Here is a 21,366-nt window from a genome sequence, read left to right as displayed (position 1 = left end):
GGGGCCTTGCATGTTAGTCACAAGAAACTTAGGAACCCAAATAGAAGTATTCCTATATATGTTGGTTTTCTTTCCAACATATTTTGCAACCACTGCTGTTGTTTCTCAAAACAAAGCATGATGTCAAGCTTTGTCGAGGTGCATAAGTCTTCGGTTGATAGGCATACTTATTCTTGGTGGCCCACATTGATTCCTTAGGCTTCTGGAAAACCTATTTCTCCTGGTACACCTTCTTCTTGGGCTTAGTTTGATCAGGAGCAGAATTGGTAGCCTTCCCATTTTTGCGGGGCGCGGCACTACCGCCTTTCACTGCGGCACTACCGCTCTAAGACGCTGCACTACCGTGGTCTGTGTAGGCTGATCTATACTAATTTTGCCCTTCCTCTCAAACTGCACACACTCATGGCCATTCACTATCCTTCTTTCATTTGTCTTGGCTCCTTTTGTGTGACCGAGCCCATGCTTGATTGAGGGATGCCTTCCTTGCTTGAATTGTGGCCCTTTTGATTCATCAACCTTCTTATTATTGGAATGGGTCACACTTATCCACCCTTCCTAATGACTTCATTGAGCCTAGCAATCTCCTTTCTCATAGCTTCCATATTTGCAAGGTTAGTGGAATAAGCATTCAAGTCAAGATTGAAACATTTCCACAAAATTAACTAGTAGAGGGAGTAGAGGTTTCCTTTGCCTTAGTGACATGTGAGTTGCTATCCCAAAGAATGCTATATTACATCTCAAGTTCTTTGTGATTTTCATCTAAGTCATAATACTTTTTCTTGAGAGCTTTATTTGCTTTCTTTGTGATAGCATGGTCCTCTTGCTCTTTGGCCAAGGCCTCGCGTAAGGATTCCACCTCACTTATCTCTAATGCAAGAGTTTCTTTGCTAGCAATGTAGAGATCCTCTTGTTAAATAAGAATCTCTTCTCTAGATTCTAGCATGGCTTGGACACTCTCTGAATCCTCCATTAGCTTAGTGATGAATAATTTGGTCTTTCCATCCAAATTTTTAGTTATCATGTTTATTTCTTCATCACTAGATTCATCATCACTAGAGTTATCACTAATATCACTACTAGATATATCACTAGGAGGTGGAGGAGATTTGGCCTTTGATTTGAATTTTACCTTCTCATGCTTTGCCATGAGACAAATGTGAGGGGAGTAGTAGTCATCATCGGACATGTTATTGAAGAGCTTTGGTGTAGGGGATGACTTGTGAATAGTAATGGTTGCAACCTTCTCATCCTCTTCACTTGTGCTCTCTTTAGTTGAGTCCATTCATGCCCAATATGAGCCTCTCCCATGTTTTTCTTGCTCTTCCTACGTTTGGCCTTGTCCTCTTTCTTGTCCTTCTTGTATTTGTTGTCCTTGATCTCATATGGACACTTGGCAATGAAGTGATTGGTGCTTCCATAATTGTAGCATATCCTCTTTTTCTTGTTTGGGTAGCTTTGCTTCACTACCTTGTAGCCTTGCTTCTTTAGCCCCTTGTGAACCCTCCTCATAAAGAGAGCAACATCATCAATCTTCTCATATTGATCATTATTATTTTCACTTTCACTTGAAGATGATGTGGTCTCTACTCTTTCTTGAACTTGCTTTCTTGCTTTGGGCTTGCTAGTTGAAGCTTGTTGATTGATCTTGGACTTGCTTGTAGAGCCTTGTTTGCTTGATTTGTTGGCCTTGAGAGCTACATCTTTGATCTTGATGCCCTCTAACTTTGCTTGCAATTCTTCAAGTTTCTTCCTCTCATTTGCTTCTTCTCTTTGCATGTCAAAGGTCAAGATCCTCCCAAGTACATTATTTGGTGTGAAGTACTCAAACTTCTTCTTGTCTCTAATTAGAGTGACTACGGTCTCATTTCTAGGTGAATAAGCTTCCAACATAATCTTGACAACTTTGTGATCATCTAGCTCATCACAACCATAGCCTCTAATCTTGCCCACCATTGTCATCAACCTATCAAACATCTCTTGTGGCCCCTCTCCATCCAAGATTACAAACCGATTGAGCTTTGACATCAACAAGTCAATTCTTGCCTTTCTCACTTTGTCAGCCCCTTCATGTGCTAGGTGCAAAGTGTCTCATATTTACTTAGGCAACATCAACTCCAATCACTCTATTGTACTCATCACCATCCAAGGCACTAAGCAACACACTTGTGGCTTGACCATTAAGGTGAATGATTCTTATCTCTTCTGGTGTTGGGTTCTTGGGATCAACCGGTAGCTCAAATCTATTACAAACAATCTCCCAAATGCCGGGGTGAAGACCTATAAGATAGGCTCTCATCAAGTTCTTTCACTTGGCAAAGTTAGTCCCATTGAAATGAGGCAACTTGCCCGCAGGCACATTGATGAAAGACCTCCGATCATGGTTAGTCATAGGAATAGAAGAATAGTTAAAGGATACGGCGACATATTTGTTGTTGTTGGCCTTGCCCTTTCCTTTCTTCTCCTTCTTGTTCCCCTTCGACACTTGGTATGACTCATCATCATCATCTCTATCTTCGAAACTATTTGATATGCTTGATGATGTATTTGTTGCCTTCTCTTCTTCTTCCTTCTTCTTCCTAGCTTCTCTTCTTTTTCTTCTTGCTTCTCGCTTGAGCCTTCTTTATTCTTTTCTTTGCTTCTTATCCTCTAACCGATGTCCCTCCTTCTTCTCTCTTGCTTCTTTTTTTAGCTTTCTTGCCTCCTTCCTTCTTCTTCTTCTCTTATTCTCATTGAGAGCTCTTTCGGCATCGGTAGCCTCAAGATGTGGTAGCATGGTGTTGCTTGTTGCCGACGCACTCAGCTCGCTGCTGTTCGTGTTGACATCCACCCACTTCATACCACTAGTTCCTCCTCCGAGCTCCATACCTCATGCGGTGAAGCGTATATGAGATAACCTGCTCTGATACCACTTGTAGGATCTCTGGTTGGCCTAGAGGGGGGTGAATGGGCTTGTCAAAGCAAACACTTAAACTTTTATTAAATTCACCCTATGGCACTACTGCTCTAGAGGCGGCACTGCTGGACCAGAACAGCGGCACTGCCGCACCTATAGACAACTTTGAGTCACAGTTCAAAATCACTGAACGGAAACTTAGATTGGAGAAATTTCTCAGCTTACTACAGAGAGTGAGGAAGAAGAGGCCGAGAGCCATTGGGGAGGAAGGGGAAGGGTATAAATACCCCCAACCTCCAATGGTCACTTAAGTCGTGGCAGTGCCTCTCTTCAAGTGCAGCAGTGCCGCACCACGCAAGACATCAAGGGTAAGAGTGAAGTGTAGACTGTCTTGGCTGTGAATCTGAGGATGCATGTGTATGTTTAAGCACTTGGTAGCACATATTAGCTTAAGCATTGTGTCACCCTTTATAGTACGGCTTTTTCTATACTCAAATTCAAAATATAAAAGAATTTAAACCTCCTTTGAGTTTAAAGCCATCTACATTTGTAATTGGGGGCTCCTCCATTTCGTGTAGCATCCTCGAACATGAATTTCTTGCTTGTCATCTCGATAAATCTCATTAGTTCTCTAATTGCGTGGTCATTATCATCAAAACCCACAATTAGGGCTTGATTGTATTTTCACAGTGTCGAGCTCCACAACGATGAGCTCCATTAGTCCAAGCAACAAGGTGACATTATGCTTTCACTAAAAGCGCATGTTGCAAGCGTATATTTCAAGTGTTTCATATGTCTCAGAGGTATGTTGCAATGGTTTCATATGGATATTGCAAAAATAGATCGGAATGTTGTATATGTTGCAATGGTTGTACACATATGTTGCAAACGTCTGTTCCCGATGTTTTATTTATTTTTTCAGACGTATGTTGCAAGTGTGTTGATCTGGGTGTTGCATATGTTTTACACATATGCTGCAAACGTTTTATCTGGATGTTGCGTATGTGTTGCAATTGTTTCAAAGTGTTTTTTCAGGTGTTTTTGTAAGTGTTTCAGTCTCATGTTTTAAATATTTCATCTGTCTTCAAACGTTTGTTGCAAGTGTTGTATCTAGATATTTCAAAAGTAGATCGGTATTGCATCTCCCTCGCGCTTTCTGCTACCTTGCCTTGGTGTCTCCTCCTCGCTTTCTGGCTTCTGTTGCCTTACATCCTTCTCAGACTGCAGAGGGGCCGTAGCGAGGGCCGGCGGACGGGACACGCCAGGGGATTGCGGCGCGGACGCGAGCGCACGCTGTCCTCTTCCGTTACGCGGGCATGTAGCGCTTATGTCCCCTTTAGTTTTCTATTTTACGCGGGATGCTGAGATGGTCCCATTGGTCGGTCACGATGCTAGCCCATGGTTCGGTTGTCCGAGGATTGGAGATGCGTCCGGACACGCTGCGGACGTCGGACGTCCGGACGCTAGTACCCCGAAAGTAGAATGTAAGAAATCTAGAGTGACCTTGTAGTTCCCGCTATGAAACGCAGGCAACCGCGGCGCCTAACTTGATTTCTTTCGTGGCCCCTTGGGAATCATAGGGCACAACAGTGGTTTTTTTCACTGGCCCCTAGAACCATGTTGGCTAGTGGCTACGGCTATGATTTTCAACGCATTTAGTTGGGCCATGTTGACTACGGGCTACGGCTACGGGCTGTCGGCCGATGGTTTTTGTGGCTGATAAACCGGCTGATGCTGCTTTGTTGTGACAGAAAAATAACCATAGCTAATAAGGTGGACTGATAAGTTCAAGCGAACAGGGCGGAATTGGAGCTTTGGAATTCCTAAGTGCAGACTTTGCTAATAAATATACTAATTTCTTCTTATCAAAGCACTTACCTAAAACAGTGCTGGAAAAAAAGAGACGGCGTTATCATGGCATGATCTAATTAACCATTTTTTATAATATAAAACGGTGAGTATATAGGTGTAGGGTAGGCTTCCCAACTTCCCTAGCGGATAAAGAAAAACACGGCTGGACGCGCGGTGCCACCGACACGTGGGTCCGCCCGCCAACTGTCCTCTTCCGCCGCTATTGACACGTCACACGCGGGCGCAGGCAGGAACCTCCTCCAAAATCAACTCCCCCTCCCAGCTCGTCTGCCCCCTCTCGTCGATCGAGGAAGAAAAGGGGGAAAAAAAGAGGGATTGGAGAAAGGGATCAGGGAGCAGGGGCGGAAGCTTCCAGCTCCAGCGCAGCAATGGTGGGGTGGTGCGAGGAGGCGGTGGCGCTGCTGCGGCGCCCCGCGGTGGCGGAGATGGCCGTCGACGTGCTGCTCTGCGCGGTGCCGATCTGGGCCGCCGTCATGATCGGCCTCGCCGTCGGCTGGTCCTGGCGCCCGCGCTGGACGGGGCTGCTCTTCCTCGGCCTCCGCATCCGCCTCCGCATCCTCTGGCTCTGGGTGCCGCCGGGCCTCGGGGCCCGGAGGCTCTGGCTCGCCTGCACCGCGCTCTCCGCCTGCTCCGTCGCGCCCAGGCTCCTCTCCTCCGCATTCCGCCGCCGCCTATCAGTCTTGTCAACTGTCAGTTCGGAATTGAATTGATGACCTTGAGGTTCATTCAGGGGCGACCCTGTCCTTGTGGCGGTTTAGGAGATTTGATATTTTTTTCCCTCATGAAAATTACTCTATTCCAGCTGACTCGATGAACTGACACATGTCCATAGGGTTTGCGCGTTTGTGTTTTGAATTAGTGGCATATAGTGACGTTAGGAACTTGTGGCAGTAGATGCAAGTAGAACAGGACCACACGACTTGTTCTTTTAGACATAAGAATGCACCACAATTTTCCTATATTCTTCTGCAGTGAAAACTTAGTTCAATTTTAATTTTTTTCTTATCAACAGGACAATTTTTGAGGGCGAGCAAGATACTGTCACTGAGAAGGACCTAGAACATCTTCTGCAACTTTTAGATAACAAGGAAAGTGGGGATACGGCTTGGCAGAATTTGATGGAGCGCACAACCTCCAACATGACCTACAAGGCCTGGCGGCGTGAGCCTGAGGTTAGTCTTTCCAGTGGCTTGTGAAAAAAAAAATCCTAATAATATAGGATATTATAAAAGGTACTGCAAAGAATAATTCTGGGTGTTCAATTAAAATGGCAAAGGACTAGGATTCTAATTTTTGAAAGTCCATTCTTCAGTTCCCCTCATGGTACATACTATCATTTCATTGGCCAGTGGATTACACCCGTTGAAGTGTTTAGTGTACCTTTGTTAGATTCTAGCATGTTCTTTACTGAATCTACATAATCTGAAATTAAACAGACTAAGAAATAGAAATGAGAGGTGGTAATATTAGCCTTTTCAACTGAAACTGGAATTCTCAAACTCGATTGTTCGATCACCTTTTTTTGTTTCTGAATCTACATAAACTGGCATGAACAATTAGAAAATCGCTGTAAATCTGTGTCATGACTACATATTTTACCATAATATCTTTGTGTATATCTCCTGAGTTTATTTTAAATGTATTTATTAGGAGGGACCTATTATGTACTGCAGCCGCACTATTTTTGAGGATGCTACTCCTGAACTAGTTAGAGATTTCTTCTGGGATGGTGATTTTCGTCTAAAGTGGGATCCAATGCTTGCATACTCCAAAACTTTGGATGAGTTCCCTCAGAGTGGAGCAATAATTGTCCACTGGATAAAAAAGGTGTCCAGCTTCTGTTGTTCCCTGTGTACCTTCATGTTAAAATCTTAATTCCAACATGCTGTTTGTTTTCCAGTTCCCATTCTTTTGCAGTGACCGTGAATACATCTTTGGAGGACGCATATGGGAATCAGGGAAGACTTACTATTGTGTTACAAAGGTATGTGTACACAGTATTTACTAACAGGTACTTTTACTCATGTAATGTTATGCTCCCTCCATTATCTGAAAAAAAGATTCATATAATTGTATAACTGACACAACCTGCTCAATGGTTATGCTTTACTTATAGCTCGTACCTACTGCATGAAATTTATGTTCCTTTTCTACCCCTTTTTTCTCCGAGAGATTGTTTACTATAACATTCTTGTTTTGCTCTTCTCTACTGTTTGAACTTAGTCTGCAGAATTTTTTCAGAAGCGGCCTTGTAATTAATATAAATGCTTGTTTTCCAAAAGCATGATAATTTTCATGAATTTTCTTTTTTTCTTTTTTGCCATCCACAAAACAGTAACCCAAAATTATTAACTACTCAGATAGTAAACCGTTTTATTATATGACTGCATGATGTGTTGAAGTTACCTATCAGCGTCTTTTAAATTGAACTGCTTGCATAGTTTCATCAGTATCTTTAAGATTGAACCAACATACTGCAAACATTTTTTTTCTGGCTATTATTGTTAAACTTCACACACATCTCTCTGAGAAATCAAACTCAGGTCTCCGTATATTAGAGCGACATGCTGCCTTGTCTGGCATGTTTGTGAAATATGGATAAGATTCCAGGGATTTCAATACATTAATATTGCTGTCTGTTGAAAGTGTTTGCCAACATCCTACGTAAGTGCATATATCTGAGCGCTCAGCAACCTCCATTTGGCAGGGTGTCCCATATCCATCATTGCCCAAGAAAGAAAAACCGAGGCGTGTGGAGCTGTACTTCTCAAGTTGGCGTATTAGAGCTGGTAACTTTTTTCTTAGTATCATTATGTTGTCTTGAGTGCTGTTTTTTTTTCCTGAACATGAAAGGTTTGCAGTCAAGCATGGACACAAATGCTTAGATCTTGATGCTATAATCATATTGTTTGTTTGTGAAATGCAGTTCAATCGCCTAAACATGTGGGTCAGCAATCTGCGTGTGAAGTAACTTTGGTTCACTACGAGGACATGGGCATACCAAAAGATGTCGCCAGGGTTGCTGTCCGTCACGGCATGTGGGGTGCTGTGAAGAAACTCCAGTCTGGATTCAGAGCATATCAGCAAATGAGAGACACAGAAAACACCCTGTCACACAGCGCCATCATGGCTCGAGTGACCACCAAGATATCCATCACGGATTCAGATGGTCCGTTGGATCAAGACATCTCCATGGCAGATGAAACCAGTGACGAGGATGGCAGCTCCCAAGCGGTTCAGCATGGTTTCGACTGGAAGTGGGTGGTGGTTGGTGGTGCGGTGGCAGCGGTTTGTGTGCTCAACACCGGGCTGGTAGGCAAGGTCCTCTTGCTTGGAGCAGCGAGAAGGCAGGCAAAGAAGTAGAAGTGATGTGAGGATCAACCTTCCAGACTCTGCAGAAGAAGCCAAGAAGGCATTCGATCAGGCTGTAGTAGCTGCAGCCGTGCAGGCGAACATGACGAGAAAATTGGTGGGGTCTGACAGAGATAATTACAATGCGGTAATTTTGGATCGTGCACTTGCACAGTAGATATAAGCATGCTTGTTACTTTGTTAGCATAACAGATTCCGCTGTATCAGGAATCCGCTGGCGCTAGCTAGCTCAGCTTGGCTCGTTGTATTTTCTGAACAAGCCAAGTTAGAAGTTTAGCTGTTAGAGATAACAAGCTGGCCGAATGAGCCAGGGCAATCAGCAGGCCGGGAGCCCAACTCCAGTTGGCCCAGCGCCACAGTCCAATTCCAGTCGTCCTGAGTCCCTGACTCCGGTGACTCTGGCTGTCTGTCTTCCACCTGGCCGACCTCTGGCGCCAGCACACGGGTGACGCTCCTGCCTAGACATGGATTTATGTTGCCATTTGCTTGGATTAAAGACTAGCAAACTTCTTTTAATTTCAATCTCGTTCGAGTCAAGCTGGTTTGATATCCACCACTAACTAGGCTGCCTATTTGTCCTTTGCCTACTCAAAGTACTTAATAAGGATGCAAGTACATTGGTCCATAGACCAGCCTATGGGCCCGTTCGGCACTGTATCCAGCTTGTTTGGCTTTTTTTTTTTCAGTTAGAACAGTATTTTTCTCTCACAATAATTCAACCAGAACAGTATTTTTTAGTCAGTTTCAGCCAAAATTCTGCCAGCCGAACGGGGCCTACAGGACTAGGTTGTTTTAAGTAGACTGTTTGCGAATCCAACATTTACGACGGTCCATACTCGTGCACCAACTCTTTCGCATCCTCGCATACTGCAAGCAATCAACTTCACTAGTGCCATCATTATTGTCGTTCAACTGACGCCCTGTTGTTTACGGGTAACATCAAACAATACTACAATAGGGAATATGGCAAGTAGTAGCGCCTTTGTTTGGATCCATTAAAATTAGCATGCTAAGTAAGTTTTAGCAAAGCAATCTCTACATTGCTAATTTTTGCTAGCAATTAGCATACCATATGTCTGTTTGGATTCACTCTTTCTAATTCTTAGTTGCTACTCCTCCTCTGTCTTGAAATATAAAGGATGCGAGTTTGTCTTAAACTATGCTAAGTTCAATCGGATTTTATATAAACAAAAGTATTAACATCATCACATTGAAGATGTAAATTATGAAAATATTTCATAATGTATCCAACGCTACTAACAAAAGATTTTAGGAGACATGTCTCCTGATGATTAACGGAGATGGGTATTTTTTTATGTGCATACATTGGACTTTAATTTCCATTAACTTTGTACACCAAACGTGCATATAATTTGACTAATACTTGATCAAAACTCACTATTTGATGTTTATATAATCAAAATAAGCCTAAAATGGGTGGAGGGAGTAAGGAACTATGATTAGAGCTTTGATTACTATGCAGAACTTTCTAGATCTCGCAAAAGGGTAAAATCAACGGGACAAGGAAATCTTTGGTGCATCGTGGGCTTTGGTTCTCTTTGTCTCATCCCTTGTACGAAGCAGGAAAAGGAAACACCTCAGACTCAGCTAGCGTGCCATCCCAAGCCCTAGGCCAGGTTTATTTCGCAACTCCTTACGTCACCGCGATTAAGATGTGTCCGGCAGCACCGGACACAAAGATCAGGGAGCCAACGCATTTGTCTGAAATTTCACGTTACCTTGGTTGGGTGAACCATACCCGACTAAAAAAAAAGGAAGAACAGCCAGTGCTAACTCTTTGTTTCGTACTGGAATAGCTCTTAATACTTAGAGAGAGAGAGAGCCTTGATGATAGACCCCAAACCAACTAATGGAATGTAACTGAGGTTGACTACCCTTGGTGCAGCTGACAATGGAAATTAATTCACCAGCAAATTCATCTGCAACCGAACTGGTCGAAGTTGGATTCTTGTTGGACGACGCTAATGTGCGACAGGTCACATGTTTGGGAAATGCGCAACCCGTTGTCTACCTCGCGCCTGTCTTCTCCCCCGCCATTTTCTCAAACGGGTGGTCAGATGAAGAATTCAGCTTGTGTCTCTCTCGGAATACAGGAAATAATGGCACAATATTCAGTCCGAGTGTCCTATCTTCGACATGATTGGGAGAAAAATAAATTCTGCATTTCAAAGGAGGCTTGTCATGGAGGAAGTTTGGATTTGGAAAAGGAGGTCCGTACTTTGAAAGGAACCTATTGCACTGTTGTCAATTGTTTGGTTAATCTTTTTTGTAATGATGCTGTTGTTGCTCTCGTTGCCGCTGTACAAGACTGCCTATTGTTCCCTTCGCACTGTTGTATTTGTCGGCAATCAACCTCACACTCACTGGTTGGGTTGCCGTCGTTGTTGACATTCACTAACGGTTGAGGTAATACTCAATTACTCGGAATCATTGTACGTTGAGGAACATCTAATATATATACACACTGTTCGTGGCAAGAATGTTTAATGCCCTGTTCGTTTGTCTTATAAGCCGTATTTTTTCAGCCAACGCACAGTATTTTTCTCTCACAATAAATCAGCCAACAGTACTTCCTGCCATGGCTTATCAGCCAAGCGAACATGACATAAGTTGTTTGCTACTATGGATTGTACTCCTCTCATTCAAAATTATATGACGTTTTGACTCTTTCAAATACATAGGTTTTGCTATGCACTCAGATAGTATATCAAGATATATACATAGTTAAAGTAATGTATTTAGAAAAGTAAAATCGTCTTCTAGTTTAGAATAGAGGGAGTAACAAGCAACGTCCCAGCCGGCTAGATATTAGTAAGCTATCAGCATTGCCTGACTCCTACTGCCACTTCCTTTTCGACAATAACAGTGGCTTGGATACCAGAAGGCACGTCAATGCCAAGTTTGAAAATAAAGCCGCATGGTAGCCATATGATGCAAGTTTCGATATCTCTAGGTTATTAAGCTGACCCGAAACTTGTCGAGTTGAACTAATCAGATCAAATAAGCATGAAAAATAGAACTAAAATAAGCTAAGATAGTGGTGTGGTGAATGAGAACCACCACTGGATACCCACTTGCTCCCTGACTACGTGGAACACTATAGTTCAAACAGGAAGTAATAAATAAATAAACAAAAATCACTCAGGTTAACCAAGGCCTATGTTTGTTCATTTGTCCAATTCGGGCTATCATTGTCCCTGCTCTCTACTTCCTCGGTCCCTCTGTCCCGCAAAGAATGCAATCTAAGAACGAGACACAGAAACCAATAGTGGCCCCGTTCGCTTCGCTGAAAAAACAAGTCGAAACACTGTTCCAGCTGATTTGTTGTGAGAGAAAAATATTGTTCCCGCTGAAAAAATAAGCTGAAAAGTACGGATTATAAGACAAGCGAATAGGGCGATGTGAAGTTACAAAAATACCCGTAGAAAGGCTACTACGTGGCCGTGAAGCATGAACAAAGCTCAAAACAGGATCTGTGCAATTGATTTCTTTATGCGTGTGTGCGGTAGTTTGTGGTCATGTAGAGGTGAGATAGATGGGCGCGAGCTTTGAGATGATTCTTTTAAGCAAGTGGATCCACCTGATCTATGTAAGGTGCATTCTTTTTAGGAGAATTTTTGAATCCCAAGGTTATAGTTTTTGTAGGACGGAGGAAGTAGACTTCAAGAAGTACCACTAGCCCACTATTATAAAAATAGCTTTTCTAGACCTCCCATCTTTTTGCGAACAAATGCGCTCTAGCCATGCACTATGCCAGGTGGACCTAGGCCAAAGTCCCGCATATAAAAACTATCGCGAGCATTTCAAAGGCAAGTGGTTAAACGATCGCCTATGAAAATACCTACTTCTAGATAGTGGCGGAGCCACAGGGTATGTCGGGCATGCACCGGCATACCCTGCAAAACCGGCGGCAAGTAGTATATATATATACTATATAATATAGTGTATACGCTGTATTTATAAAAAAGAAAAAGAAAAAAGCACACCTGGACACCATCGCTTGATGATAGGAGGCCCATGTAACGCGGTCCACTCAACAAGTGAACCCATACGGTATGCGCGCTCTGAGTCTCCGACTCTGTACACGACGTTTCAGTTTCTTAATTTGAGGACGGAGCCACAGAGGAACACACCGCCTGCGCCTGACGCCCTGACCGGGTGAGTCGTGTCGGTGCCGCCCTGCCGCCCTGGCCCCTGGTGCCTGCCGGCTGCCGCCCTCCGCCCTGCTCTGAATTGGAGGATCGCCGTCTATTTCTCGCACGTCTCGTCTGTAATATTTACGGTAATTTAATCTTTGCTCTTCAGGTTTTTATAGAAAATTATTGTTTAGCTTTTTGAATGATTGTCTAGTCACTTTCGTTGAGCGAGATATTTTTTTAAAGTTGATGAAAATGATATAGTCAAGACATTCATGTCCTTTTGTAAGCGTCGAATAAACCGGTGAGAAAAATAGCATTGTAAGTCTCTGGTACTCTTTTATGCCTATATTTGAACTATTTATATTGTATTTAGTGGATGGTCTGAATCTAATCCTTGAAATTATCGAATCATATTGTAAAATTTACAATTATTACCGAATTGCTAAAATGGATTTACCGAATTGTATATGAAATTTTTTGAGCGGCATACCCTAAGCTAAAATCCTAGATTCGCCACTGCTTCTAAAGGGTGGCCGACTAAGCCAACCGCTTGAAAATACCTACTGAAGCACCAGCTTGAAAAAATCGCAACATACAAAGGAGGGGGAGGGAGTGTTTGTTTGATCTTCGTATTGTCCCTAGACAGTAAGAGTATGACATTCTTACATTCTCTGTAGAGTTTGCATCAAAATTAATGGCTAATTAGTTAGTGTCTATGAACCAGAGCGGCCATGGTATGTTTTTTTTTTTTTGAACTGAAACCGTGGGGTATGAACCCCCGGCGGCTTAGAATTAATAAAAAGAGTAAAGAAGTCTTACAGGACAAAACTTACAACAAGTGTCTAACCAGAGGTTAGCCACGAAAGGAAGGAAAGAAAAAGCAGCAACTAGCTAGCTATACACAGGACTACAGAACAGCCAGTAACTAATTACAGAGCATCCAGCCACAGGAGAACAGACTGATGGAGACTTTGCTTGATCCTGAAGAGGTGTGCAGTAACTTCTATCTTGAATGCAGACTTCCAGGAGATGAAATTTGGGACTTTCCCATTAAAGATTAAGTCATTTCTTTCATTCCATAGGCACCAGGCCCCAATCATGAGCGCGCGTGGAAGGATAGGATAGTTTCCTATTTTCAGTTTCCTATTTTCAGTCCTTAATTCTAGGAGCAATTGGCTCAGATTCAGTTTAGGCCTTGGCCATATATATGCATGTAAGTGAACTCTGAGAAAGCAAGCAAGAACTATTTCTCTGATCTCCTTCTTCTTCTCCAACCGAACCTGAGAGCTGAGGGGCAAAACCTCGCCTCAACCACGGATCGAGACTACGAGCTCCGTAGTCGAGGTTCAGCTATCCTAGGCCCTGGTGCTCTTGACAACCTGGTATCACGGTCCCGGCGATCCTCGCCCTCCAGTTCCCAAATGATCCCCAAGGCAAACCATCTGCTAGTAGCCGAGGGACAGTCAAAAAAGGGTTAAGTCCAATTTACACCCTCCAACTTGCAGCAAAGTTCGGATTTCAACCTCGAACTTCAAAACCGGACAACTTTGGCCCTCCAACTCTCGAAAAAGTTCAACTTTCAACCTCGTGGACGGTTTTGCGGGTAAACAGTAACTTTTGATATTTTCGGGAGCGTCCAAATTTTATATTATTTTTTCGAGCATCTTAACGTCCTCAAATGAAAAAAACTCAAAACTACAAAGTTGTAGATCTCATCGAGGTCTACAATTTACATATAAAAATTATCTTCATCCGACAACGTATTGAAGGGTTTTCTATTTTTTGAAATTTGAGTCTCATCACGCGATAAAATATGGTGCTGAAATTTTATATTATTTTTTCGAGCATCTTACTATCATCAAATGAAAAAACTCAAAACTACAAAGTTGTAGATCTCATCGAGATCTACAATTTACATATAAAAATTATCTTCATCCGACATCGTATTGAAGGGTTTTTCTATTTTTTGAAATTTGAGTCTCATCACGCGTGAAACAATTTTGTCGCGTGATGAGACTCAAATTTCAAAAAATAGAAAACCCTTCAATACGATGTCGGATGAAGATAATTTTTATATGTAAATTGTAGACCTCAATGAGATCTACATCTTTGTAGTTTTGAGTTTTTTCATTTGAGGATAGTAAGATGCTCGAAAAAATAATATAAAATTTCAGCACCATATTTTATCGCGTGATGAGACTCAAATTTCAAAAAATAAAAAACCCTTCAATACGGTGTCGGATGAAGATAATTTTTATATGTAAATTGTAGACCTCGATGAGATCTACAACTTTGTAGTTTTGAGTTTTTTCATTTGAGGACGTTAAGATACTCGAAAAAATAATATAAAATTTCGGCGCTCCTGAAAATATCAAAAGTTACTGTTCACCCGCAAAACCGCCCGCGAGGTTGAAAGTTGAACTTTTTCAAGAGTTGGAGGGCCAAAGTTGTCCTGTTTTGAAGTTCGAGGTTGAAATCCGAACTTTGCTGCAAGTTGGAGGGTGTAAATTGGACTTAACCCGTCAAAAAATAGATGCTCAATAGTTTCCTCCATGCTATTCTGTATTCTGACATAAAACACAGTTATATCCCTCTTCTAGGAACTTGTTTCTTCTTCTTAACATATTTCTGGTGTTCAGCCTATCATTCAACAGCAACCAAGCAAAGAATTTTATTTTTGGAATGCACTTAGTCTTCCAAATCCATATGATAGATCTGTGAGGTTGCAGGGAGGAGAACTGGTACTGATAATATTTACTCGAGGTATATTTCTGATAGCCCCAAGTAAAACTCCAACGGTCATTGACATCTGGGAGTACAGGTTGCAGCTGAGTTAACTCATTCTGCAAATCTAAGAATTCATTATAAGCCTGCCTGGACATGGGAATTCTGAAACAGTCAAGCAGCTGCTCTGCACTTCTCAGCTTCCAAAGAGAGATATCTGGTTCTTTTGCAAATATGAATAAATTGGGGAACACCTGAGAGTGGATTTTCCCATCAATGAGATCATCCCAGAAACTAACAGTGTCACCTCTATTAGAGCACAAGTGGCAACTCCTCTGAATTGGGCATGCAACCTCAAAATATCCTTCCACCAAAATGAGCCTTTTTCTCTTGCAAGATGTGGAACACCAGCACGATAGTATTTACCCCAGATAAGACTAACCCATTGAATATTTTCCTTTCTATAGAATTTGTCCAGCTGCTTTAACAAAAGAGCATCATTCTGTAGACTCAGGTTAATAACTCCTAGGCCACCTTTACTCTTGGGTCTCCTGACTAAATCCCAAGCTGCTAAGTTATATCCCTTCTTTCTAAAATCACTTCCCCTCCAGAGACAGTTTTTCCTATGCTTGTCAATGATATCAATCACAGTGACTGGGAGCTTTAGTGAGCACATGTAGTATGTTGGAAGGGAGGAAATCACAGAATTCACCAATTGAAGCCTACAAGCATAGGAAAGGAATTGTGAACTGGCTGACAGTCTCCTCTCAATTCTACAGATTAGAGGAGCATAGTCTTTCACCTGTGGCTTAGTGAGGCCCATGGGTAGGCCAAGGTAAGTGAATGGAAAGGACCCAACAATACATCCAGAAACATTGGCCAGAGAGGAGGCCTTTTCATGTCCAAATATGAATGTAGCATGGACGTACAATGCAAAATGCATGAGGACCTAATCCATCTTATTTTGGTAGTGTCAGTACATGTGATTAAAAATATCTGTGCCTTGTAATCAATGTTTGTTTTTGACACATGAACACATGCATTACCGATGGTGGCGGGTTGGTGATATATAAAATGATTGATGTGTCGTTAAATAAAAGTAGTATATGTCGTCCCTGAAATGTGGTATGGAAATAAATTTGAATGAAAAACATGAAATTTTCGAATTCAAAGAGAATTCGCTTAAACAACAGCATCCGTACATGGGGCATGCTCTGTTAGACGCCTGTTCTACCAACATGTACAAACCGTGCGGATTTGTAAAGGCTAAAGCAACGAAAGGAACTGTCAGCGCATGGTCGCTCACACGCCTTGCTTTAGTTTCCTTCCTCTTGTCTCATCTCAATATCTCATACGTGCAGCAGCAGCCCGCCCAGCAGGCGAGGAGGAGAGGAGACTGGAGAGGAGCAGCCAGCACCAGGCAGGCAGAGGCCGGTAGCGACCTAGCGTACGCGTACCATCCAGGTCCAGGCCAGGGTACATCGGGTCAATTCCGGAGCTCCTGGTGTCACCGGAAGTCCGAGCTAGGATCGGAGCACGGCAGAGGAACGGAGCGGGTACCTGGGGGCGCATTTTCCTCAACCCTGGCATAGTAATTTGGTACTAGTATGACTTTTGGTTGCTCAACCGTATCGTATCAACGAGACTACTGCCCTTTGACAGAGTAATGTAATAATTAAATATAAGCTCATGGGGATCGGGTGTAATGACAAAGTGTAATTGGCTTACCCTTTGTTAGTTTTGGTACGTACGCTGTATATATAAATAAAAATATAAATAAATTGAATGAATAAACTAGTGAAGTGCAGAGGAGCTGACCATGGAGATCTACACCCAACCTCGGTAAAAACAATTGCGTACGGCGTCCCCGATTGAACCAATCCAAGCTTGGCTCTAGTTCGTTTCGCTGAAAAAATAAACTAAAATATTGTTCTGGTTGATTTGTCGTGAGAGAAAATATTGTTTGGACTAAAAAAAAACTTGAAAAGTACGAATTATAAGAGAAATGAACAGGCCAAACTCTTGTTACTGCACCTGCACCATCTGCACCTGTCTCGGCCGGCTACGGGATTCCACGCCGTGAGCCGACCACCATATCGGCCGCGGCGGTGGCAGCCAGAGCTTCCTTCTTCTTCGGTCTCCTCGTCGCCATCCCGCGGCCGCCACGCCGCGCGGATCACTGCTCCTCATCGCTACCCTACCCGGGATACATACATTTATTTAAAAGCCTAGCGACAGAGAGGCGTGTGCCTCTGCTTCTTCCACCTCCTCCTCGTCCTCGTCTCGCATCGCATGCCATGCCCTCGAGATCCCACACCGCATGCCACGTCTTCTTCCTCCTCCGCCTGTACCTGTACGGCACAAGAAGATGAAGAATACTAGCATAAGCGAGGGCGAGGAGCAGGGCCTGGAGGACAGGTGCATAGTTGAGGTGCGGTGCCGTGCAGTGTAGAAGTGTACCTAGGAGAGCAGAGGAAGAGGATGATGGGAGCTCTGCAGGTGCAGAGCAATGGCGACGGCGCTGCTGCTGAGGAGCTCTTCCCGGACCCGGGCTACGCGGAGGTCGATCCTACCGGGAGGTATGGCAGGGTAAGGTCGATCGATATCTGCTCGTCTTCTTCTTCCTTGCTCGTCGTCGTCTTCTTTCGCCCTGCTGTCGTGGTCGATCGTGGTACTAATAAATCTTGTTTCCCCTCCTCTGTTCCAACCACCGACTGATTGCAGTACAACGAGATTCTCGGCAAGGGATCCTCAAAGACAGTGTAAGATACTATGATCATCGCCATCATCAATCCTAACTCTAACAAGCGTCGTCGTCGATCACTGCTAGCTTCGTGGGACTGATTGCTGTTTCCGCGTGTGTCCATGCCATGGCGACCATGCATCGCCGACGACGTCGCCCAACCAGGTACCGTGCCTTCGACGAGCACCGGGGCATGGAGGTGGCGTGGAACCAGGTACAGCTGCACGACTTCCTGCGCGGGCCGGGGGAGCTGGAGCGGCTGTACGGCGAGATCCACCTGCTCAAGTCGCTCCGCCACCGCGCCGTCATGCGCCTCCACGCCTCCTGGGTCGACGCCGCCAACGCCGACGCGACCGCGCCCCGGCCCCGCCGCGCCGCCGTCAACTTCGTTACCGAGCTCTTCACCTCCGGCACGCTGCGGCAGTACCGGCGCCGGCACCCGCGGGCCAGCGCCGCCGCGGTCAGGCGCTGGTGCCGCCAGATCCTCGAGGGCCTCGGCTACCTCCACGCGCGCGGCATCATCCACCGCGACCTCAAGTGCGACAACATCTTCGTCAACGGCAGCCAGGGCCAGGTCAAGATCGGCGACCTCGGCCTCGCAGCTGTGGTCCGGCGCCGCGGCCGCGGGGACCCAGCGCGATGTGTGGTCGGCACGCCGGAGTTCATGGCGCCCGAGGTGTACGCGGAGGACTACGACGAGCGCGCCGACGTCTACTCCTTCGGCATGTGCGTCCTCGAGATGGTCACCCTCGAGTACCCCTACAGCGAGTGCGTCCACCCCGTGCACATCTACAAGAAGGTCACCTCCGTAAGAAATTTCAAGCTTCCTTCTATACATCATCATTACCATTTCCAATTCCTTTTTCCCTTTTTTTCATCGATCGATCGATTGATCATGGTGGCTGGCCGGCCGGCGTCTCTGCTGTCTGTCTCTGGTCTGTCAGGGGATAAAGCCGGCGGCTTTGTACAAGGTGAAAGACCCCGAGGTGAGGCGGTTCATCGACAAGTGCCTGGCGCCGGCGTCGCGGCGGCCGAGCGCGGCGGAGCTGCTCGGCGACCCGTTCCTGCAGCTGGAAGACGACGGCCTCTGGTACGGGGACGACGCGGACTACATCGCCATGTACAACTACCTGCACCAGCCGGCGTGCCTGGACCACCACCACAACGCCGGCAGCAATGGCTCCACGGCGAGCAACGGGGTGGTGTCGAATGGTGTCGGCGGCGACAGATGGGACGTCGACTGTGAGGACGACGATGACGGGAGCATGTTCCAAGGCATCGACCAGCTGTTCAACGAGCACGAGGACGACGAGCTGCACTTCGCTGGCGTCGACATCACCATCAAGGGCAAGAGGATGGAGGACGGAAGCATCTTCCTCCGGCTGCGCATCGCCGACAAAGATGGCACAGGTGATGACACTCCATCTCTGACCATTGAAAGTTGAAATTTTTATGATCTTGTTTTCAACGCGAGACCTTAATTTTCTTGTCCGTATAAGATTATTTATTAATTGTGTTCTACGGAATTTCAATTTCTTGTGGTGCCACGTACAGGGAGGGTCCGGAACATCTACTTCCCGTTCGACGCGGACGCGGACACGGCGCTGAGCGTGGCCACCGAGATGGTGGCGGAGCTGGACATCACCGACCACGAGGTGACGCACATCGCCGAGATGATCGACGGCGCGGTCGCCGCGCTGCTGCCGCACTGGAGGCCGGGCCCTGGCATGGACGACGACGGCGGCGGCGGTCCGGGCGCGTCAGGCGCTGCAGATCGTTGCAAGAACTGCCGGTCCAGCGCGTCCTCCGCCGGGTCACTGGACGACTACATGTCAGTGGCGGCGGCGGCGCGGCGTGGCTGCCGGTGCGCGGAGATGCACGGCCGGTTCGAGGAGATCACGTTCCAGGCCGACGAAGAGCCGGTGCGGTTCCAGGGCTCTGGGTGCAGCTCCGACGATGGAAGCGGCCAGGCTGAGCACTGTGCCGGAGATGGAGACAGTAAGCTCGAGGGCGTCCATGGCGTCGCGCAGGATGGCACTACGGAACGTTCAGACCAGCCTTGACCTGGTTCTCTCACAGGAGCAAATCCTGTTTAGCGTTTACTGATAAGATCACCGATCACCGATCACCGATCATGGCGTGTTGGCATGGGAACAGAGCACCGATCGATCTGCTTGCTGATAAGGAAAACTGCGCATGTCGGTGCCTCCACCATGAACCATGATCAGGGAGATCTGAGGGCCAGCCTTGTGAATTGTGATGAGGATGGCTGACAGCAATCTTCACCAGCAGTTAACAAAACAAAGTTACTGTGACAGTTGTATTGCTTACCGACACCTTGCACAGAGCAAACTCTGTACTGATGAGCAATGGCATTGATTTTGATGTCTCCTGTTTCAATTTTCAAAGGCGAATTTGGTAGGCAAGAAACTGAAAAAAAAATCTGAAATGTCATCAGTGCAGCCTCACCTGCTTGTAAGTAGACTTTTGTAGCTTTGGTTGAGTACAGTGGTTAAGATTGGTATAGTTTGAAGTTTTAACAGCAGGTGCTTCACTAATCTGAATCTAAGCCCTTTGTTTTTCACTCTAAACCAGTTTTACAGAATTTATACAGAATAGTACATATGAATAAATAAACAAGACAGTTGCATATTCGAGATGCTGTATCCATGATCCTATTCAGTGATCCATCCCAAAAAGCAGCACGGAGAGGGACATGCATGCTTAGCTAAGACGCAGAAAAAGCATCCAGTATTATTATGCAGAAAAGTTTCCTGAGCTGACATATGAAAGATGGCATGGCAAGTTGGATGCCTTTATGCACTAGGGTACCGTTTAGTTCTACTTTATTTTGCAAAAAATTTTAAAATTTCCCGTCACATCGAATCTTTGGACGCATGCATGAAGCATTAAATATAAATAAAAAATAAAACTAATTACACAGTTTAGATGAAATTCACGAGACGAATCTTTTAAGCCTAATTAGACTATGATTGAACACTAATTGTCAAATAACAACGAACGCGCTACAGTATGATTTCGCCAAAATTTTTGCAAACTAAACAAGGCCTAGATTAGGCAGGAAAAGCTAGAGAAACAAAGGTCCTGTCCAAAGCTGCATCCCAGGACCAAACTGGGAGCTGAACTCTTCTTCCCTGTACAGCCTAGTGGAAGGGAACCTAGATATGATTGAGACATCTATGCCAAGATAAAAGATACCAACCATGCAAACTTGCAAATTGCCAGCTATTGTGGGGAGGTATCCACTGATGCTTTTCTCACACTACAACAATTTGTTCAGTTGGAGGCTGAATAAAATACACAAAGGGATATACTATTGTTTCATCACTAGCTTGGACCCAAAAGATAGATGGTCATCTTGTATATAGGATATTTTTGGCATGTTTGGTTTGTGCTCAAATGTAGCACTAGCACATGAAGTCCTTGCCAAGGTAGTTGCATAGGTTTTAACCAAACTTTGGTTTCAAAATGAACTGGATGGACAGAAGGGGCCACCTTGCAAACATTTTGGCATTGGAACAAAACCAAAATTGACAAAGTTTGGTAAGACAACATGTCACATATGTGGCACCACTCTTGGG

At 44.9% G+C, this 21,366-nt stretch overlaps 2 protein-coding genes and 1 long non-coding RNA gene across 6 annotated transcripts; 2 read left to right on the top strand and 1 right to left on the bottom strand.

Moving 5' to 3' along the window:
- The first annotated feature begins 4,905 nt into the window (after positions 1-4,905).
- On the top strand, positions 4,906-8,690 carry LOC136541524 (uncharacterized). The gene is given in 6 exon segments (XM_066533459.1): positions 4,906-5,517; positions 5,749-5,937; positions 6,416-6,592; positions 6,666-6,749; positions 7,473-7,554; positions 7,692-8,690. Coding segments are annotated over 6 exon segments (1,353 nt in total). The 5' UTR covers positions 4,906-5,133; the 3' UTR covers positions 8,129-8,690.
- Positions 8,691-16,164: 7,474 nt separating this feature from the next.
- LOC136541523 (uncharacterized) lies at positions 16,165-17,193 on the bottom strand. Its single transcript, XR_010780381.1, has 3 exons — positions 17,056-17,193; positions 16,840-16,927; positions 16,165-16,604 (listed from the first exon to the last, which is right to left on the bottom strand). It is a non-coding gene; the product is annotated as an uncharacterized lncRNA (long non-coding RNA).
- Positions 17,194-17,269: 76 nt separating this feature from the next.
- LOC136541522 (probable serine/threonine-protein kinase WNK3) lies at positions 17,270-20,306 on the top strand. 4 transcript variants are annotated; one of them, XM_066533455.1, is made up of 5 exons: positions 17,270-17,610; positions 17,746-17,783; positions 17,930-18,563; positions 18,709-19,174; positions 19,319-20,306. In XM_066533455.1, the coding sequence occupies exons 1-5, from the start codon at positions 17,503-17,505 to the stop codon at positions 19,825-19,827; spliced, it is 1,755 nt and encodes a 584-aa protein (XP_066389552.1). In that variant the 5' UTR covers positions 17,270-17,502; the 3' UTR covers positions 19,828-20,306. The 4 variants fall into 4 exon arrangements, with proteins under 4 accessions (XP_066389552.1, XP_066389554.1, XP_066389553.1 ...); XM_066533457.1 differs by having other exon boundaries at positions 17,271-17,600; positions 17,930-18,572; XM_066533456.1 differs by having other exon boundaries at positions 17,271-17,615; positions 17,930-18,572.
- The last annotated feature ends 1,060 nt before the right edge of the window (positions 20,307-21,366 follow it).

The sequence above is a fragment of the Miscanthus floridulus genome, chromosome 3, assembly GCF_019320115.1.
Source record: "Miscanthus floridulus cultivar M001 chromosome 3, ASM1932011v1, whole genome shotgun sequence".
Taxonomy (NCBI): Eukaryota; Viridiplantae; Streptophyta; class Magnoliopsida; order Poales; family Poaceae; genus Miscanthus; species Miscanthus floridulus.
Note: the sequence above shows the minus strand (reverse complement) of the source record. Positions and strands in the feature narration are given on the sequence as shown.